Consider the following 4,790-nt stretch of genomic DNA (forward strand, 5'->3'; position numbering starts at 1 on the left):
GTTGCACTTTCATAGAGTTTTTCAACCATGAATATCGGTCAACTCTATTTAGTTCCGTTATTCGATTTTCGGTACAAAAGTGATCACCACTAGGCACTAAACATAATGGGCTTTGCTAGACTCACGTAAGGTTACTTAAAATTACAAAACAGTATAACAAAGCCACTTACGAGCCACCACGGTGATTTGACGTTGTCAGCCGTCGGATTCAGCATAGAAACGGCCCAGATTGTTTCGTTACGCGTTTTCACTGCATCTCGACCTACTGGACCCACATAATCGGGCCGCTACTCCGCAGGTCAAGCTGAATGTGCCCTGCTTGATCGGGCCCTTCAGAGGCCGAATGCGCACAAAGGCCCGGTAAGGGAAAACTCCCATCCATCCTGAGGAACCGCTCGTTCCCCGCAGCGGCGCGCCTTGCCGCCCCGTCGCCATTCCGCCCGCTTCCGCGCTTCTCCACGTGCATCCGGGCCTGGGTGCCTTCTCTTCTTCCTCCTTAGGCTCTGACCAAGGACCATTACGGGAGGAAGACCATGGATAATCATTCCATCAATAAATCGGCGCCCGCCTAGAATTTCTGGTAGCGAAGAGGCTGGGTCGGCAACGCGTACATGATCCAGTTTATATTATGTTTCATTACTTTCGTTTCCGCCTTATTTCTCGTGTCTGACCTCCCGCTGTTCATTAGCCAAATTCCTTGCTTACATACTTCTACTTGTTTCAGGAATGAGGAGTTTAGAATTTTCTCATGTCAGTAATTACTGGGTGTCAAATCAGATTTTTATTTGCAAGAAAGGCTACCAGACCGGTGGCTTCTTCTTTTTCCTAATTGTTAGTCCTTTGCACCTTTTTTAACTTGCTATGTATTGTGGGCTATCTCTTCACTTTTATTCCAGTCACCGCATCCTTTTCTGTTGTCGGTTGTGCTCTATTTTTTAATGTTCATAGTTCATGTGTGCCACACAACATACCTCAGTAGCATAAAACGCCTAAACATTCTCGAGTACACGATCAAGGAGCCGATGATTGTTTGTTTCTAATAAAATGTATTTTCTTTCTAGCAGATTTCAGCACGGCTTGATCTATCAGCTGCATCACAGCAGCAGAATAACACTCACACTGTTAAGGGTATACATTCACACTAGCGCCATATACATTCAGTAAGTTATTGTGCCTGATTTTTTGTATGCTTGAACTAGAAAGTATCAACCCAACACGAGATGTCTAGGTCTCAGAAGCAACAAAGTCAAAATGCTTGTTTTTGTTGTTGTGAACTCTTTTTTGTACCGGAAAGAAAAAAAACTTGCTGCTCACAAGGCCAAGGATTATAAAAAAATAAATAAATAACTGATGGATGCATACATACAATTGTTTTCTTCTTCCTAGATCTAGCACTTCATGAAGCATTTGTTTCAGGGTAGCTTCATCTTGCATTTCGTAAGCATCTTGTTCACCAAAGACATCATCGCGATATCACTCTAGCAGAGGTATTAGCAAATGACTCTGGATCATGCCACCTCCCAAAAGATCAGCCACCTGAATACACATGCTGAACATAGGCGAAAGTAACTCAAATTTGTTTGATGTTTCGAGCCCATGGATATCCCAAATTGACATTCCTAATATGATGCACTGTACCCCTAATACCTCCTGCAAGATCTCCTCGTGCTGCGGGAGAACACCGATGGTGCAAGTGATTGTTGCACGCCAGCAACGACCACGTTGATCCGTTCCATAATTTGAATTATTCAAAATTATCATTCCAAATCCACACCCAACATTGTAATTTTGAACCTATCGATTTTCTTGAATTTTTTCAATGACTAAATTTTCTCAAACATGTTGTTCTTTTGTTAATATTGGCGGGCGTGGCAACGCGCGCCTCCATGTTCTAGTTCTTATGTAAAAGGAAACATGGAGCGCTGGGGTTGGAGGGACCAGGGAGGAAGGGGTCCACCCCGTGAAAATTAGGGGGCAAAGGTTTAGTTAGGAAGTTTACGCAAGCTTTTGTTAGGCTCTTTGTAAATGTAGTCTATTACCTACTAATAAAGCAAGGTGCGTTTCTTCGAAATTTTTTCATCCGTTCACCGTCAAAAGATCTTTTTTTATCCAAGGTGGTACTAAACGTCCGTCTATTAGCAAAGGAAAAACGATTTGTGCATAATTTCATCCATGGGCCCCGCGCCCTATGGCCCAGTAAAGTCAGCCCATTTTTCCTGCCCACGCAGCAATAAGAAAATCCTATTTCCAGCTCATGCGGCAAATAGTTTCAGCTACGCACAAGGCGCCCAAGACTCGGCGGCCCATTTTTGTTTGTGTTCTGTTCCAATTTTTTTTCTGTTTCGTTCTCTTTTTATTTCCTGGTTCTTTGTTATTTTTCCCATTGCAAGTCTATTTTTAATTATTTTTCTGAAATTCACAATTTTCAAAAAAATGTTCGCAATTTCAATTTTTATTCAAAATTTCGTAAAAAGTTAAGAATTACAAAAATGTGTTCCAATTCTAAAAAATGATTGGATTTTTTTGTCGTGCCAAAATTAGTTCAAAATTTTAAAAATATTCCCAATTTTTAGAAAAAATTTGTATTTAAAAAATCAAGATTTAAACAAATTCATTTGAAAAAATTCAAAAAATATTCTTGTTTTACCGACATGTTTAAAAATTGAAAAGAATGTTTGCATTAAAGAAACTCATTTTCGAAAATTCTTCTGCATGTTTAAAACATGTTCCCATTTAAAAAAAATGTCCACGGCTTGAAAATGTTTGTATTTTTATAAGAAGGTCATGTTTTTAAGAAATGTATGTGAATTTCAGGAAATGTTCCGTTCAAATCTTTTGTTCGCCTTTTTAAAAAGGTGTGGAATTTTAAAAAATCATAATTTGAAAATTTGTTCACGTTGCCAAGTATATTTGGCATTTCATAGTTATTAGTTTTTGAAAAGTTCAAAAAAAAGTTTCGAATCTGACATTGCATTATATTCTTTAATATTCACGCTGACAATTGGTTAGCAAAACACGTTTGTTTGAGTGGCTAGCAACATGTGGTCGGGTCTTTGAGGTCGTGAGTTCGATCACCCCCATACTGGGCATGCTCTGCATCCGGCGCATCGAGCTAAGTCGGCTCGTTTAGAATAAGGGACACCATAAATTATTGACAGTGGTAGCTTTCATGTGCCAATAAAAGAGAATATGCTGATTAATTATAAATGAAACAAATTATGGGCACGTGCCAATAAAAAAGAATATACTAGTTTGGCTCTAATTAAAAGGTGCCATGTTGAACTAGAGAATTCAGGCATGTGGGAGTCTTGATCCATTCTTATATTGAGCTAAAGGCATGTAATTTTATTATCCCGTTGCAACGGATGGACATGTGTGCTAGTATTATTCAAACATAATAGCCTGTTAAGAAAAACTTAACTCATGACCGCGGATTGGCCGTCGAAGCGTGTATCACCCTCTAGTGTGGTGCAGCTTAGCCATATATGCATCGCATACACACGACCACGTGTAGGAGGGCAGGACAAGCGGCTATGAAGCCTTCAAGATCAACACAGGTATGCAAGAGACAAGACGGGCAGGGGCAAAACCCAATCCAAATTCCTGCCGAAGATCCAAAGATCGCCGAACAGCTCACGCCGTGTAGAGAGTCTCAGAGAGCTTCTTCTCTCTCACTGTCTCACCAGTGGTTATTTAAGCGAACCGTAGTAGGAGCATCAGTGCATGCCCAGTGCTCTGTGATCCCGCTAGACGGCACGATGTACCCACGGACAACCACCTGTTTTCTCGCCGCCGCCGTCGCCCTCCTCCTCCTGCTGGCCTCCTATCCATGCGCGGCCGCCGCACTTCGCCTGCCGCCGCCCCCTCCAGGTATATATATGCACATATGCAATCAAAGATCCTTTTGGGTGCTTCGAATCCTAGCCTTATCATGTGTATATGAAATGAATCGGGTGCCTCGATGTGATTGCAGTGCTGCTGCTAGGTGGCGACGCCGGTGCTTTCGGCCGGAGCGCGGCGCGTGAGGGGAAGGAGCTGGCAGTGGGAGCTGCCAGGCGCTTGGGGCATAGGACGCCGGTGTGGAGGCCTCCCTCGCCGAGACCCCAGGCCAGCCAGGGGGTGTACACGCCGACGCCGCCACCGCCGACGTCGATAAACGAATAGGGGGCCGGCTGTCCGACGGCATGCATGTTCGGGCACACTATGCTGTCTTCCTTCGATCGATCAATATCTCCTGCTTTTTCCAGGGTGTTGCGTGGATATGCACCAGAGGATAAAGGACGGCTTGCTGCCGTGTACGAAAGCACTGTCGTTAGTGTCAAATAAGTTGGAGTCAGTTCAATATAGTACAGCCACTCGTATGATGCTCTCATGCTCACTTATCTCCATTCTATGAAGTACAACTACAGTAGTTTTTTTGTTTATGAAAAAGATCAGATCAATTGTTAAAGGTGCTTGACCTTGTCGATGATAGTTGGAAAGTCTTTGTGCACGTGTCTCTAAGGACCAGCGCGTTCTGGAGCTGCTGTCGTCGCCATTGAACCCTTAGATCTGAAGCATCTGACACCAAATCTCGCCACATGACAAAAAACCCTAACCTCACCGCCCAAAGGGGTGGAAGGAACCTACCCCGAAGCTCCGCAGACTACGTCCAGATGGACAAACTCGAGGAGCATCAGAACCCGGAAGACAAACTCAAAGAAGCGTCGCCATCCACCTGAGCGCCGCACATGTAAGAAATATATAACTCTGACCTAAACTACTAACCGAAGCGGAGGCACCATGATGCC

At 43.4% G+C, this 4,790-nt stretch overlaps 1 protein-coding gene across 1 annotated transcript; it reads left to right on the forward strand.

The window, feature by feature from the left end:
* Positions 1-3,635: 3,635 nt before the first annotated feature.
* On the forward strand, positions 3,636-4,482 carry LOC125512824. Its single transcript, XM_048677901.1, has 2 exons — positions 3,636-3,870; positions 3,974-4,482. Exons 1-2 carry the CDS (start codon positions 3,759-3,761, stop codon positions 4,162-4,164), a joined length of 303 nt encoding a protein of 100 aa, XP_048533858.1. The 5' UTR covers positions 3,636-3,758; the 3' UTR covers positions 4,165-4,482.
* Positions 4,483-4,790: the final 308 nt, after the last annotated feature.

The sequence above is a fragment of the Triticum urartu genome, chromosome 6, assembly GCF_003073215.2.
Source record: "Triticum urartu cultivar G1812 chromosome 6, Tu2.1, whole genome shotgun sequence".
In the NCBI taxonomy this organism is placed as follows: domain Eukaryota; kingdom Viridiplantae; phylum Streptophyta; class Magnoliopsida; order Poales; family Poaceae; genus Triticum; species Triticum urartu.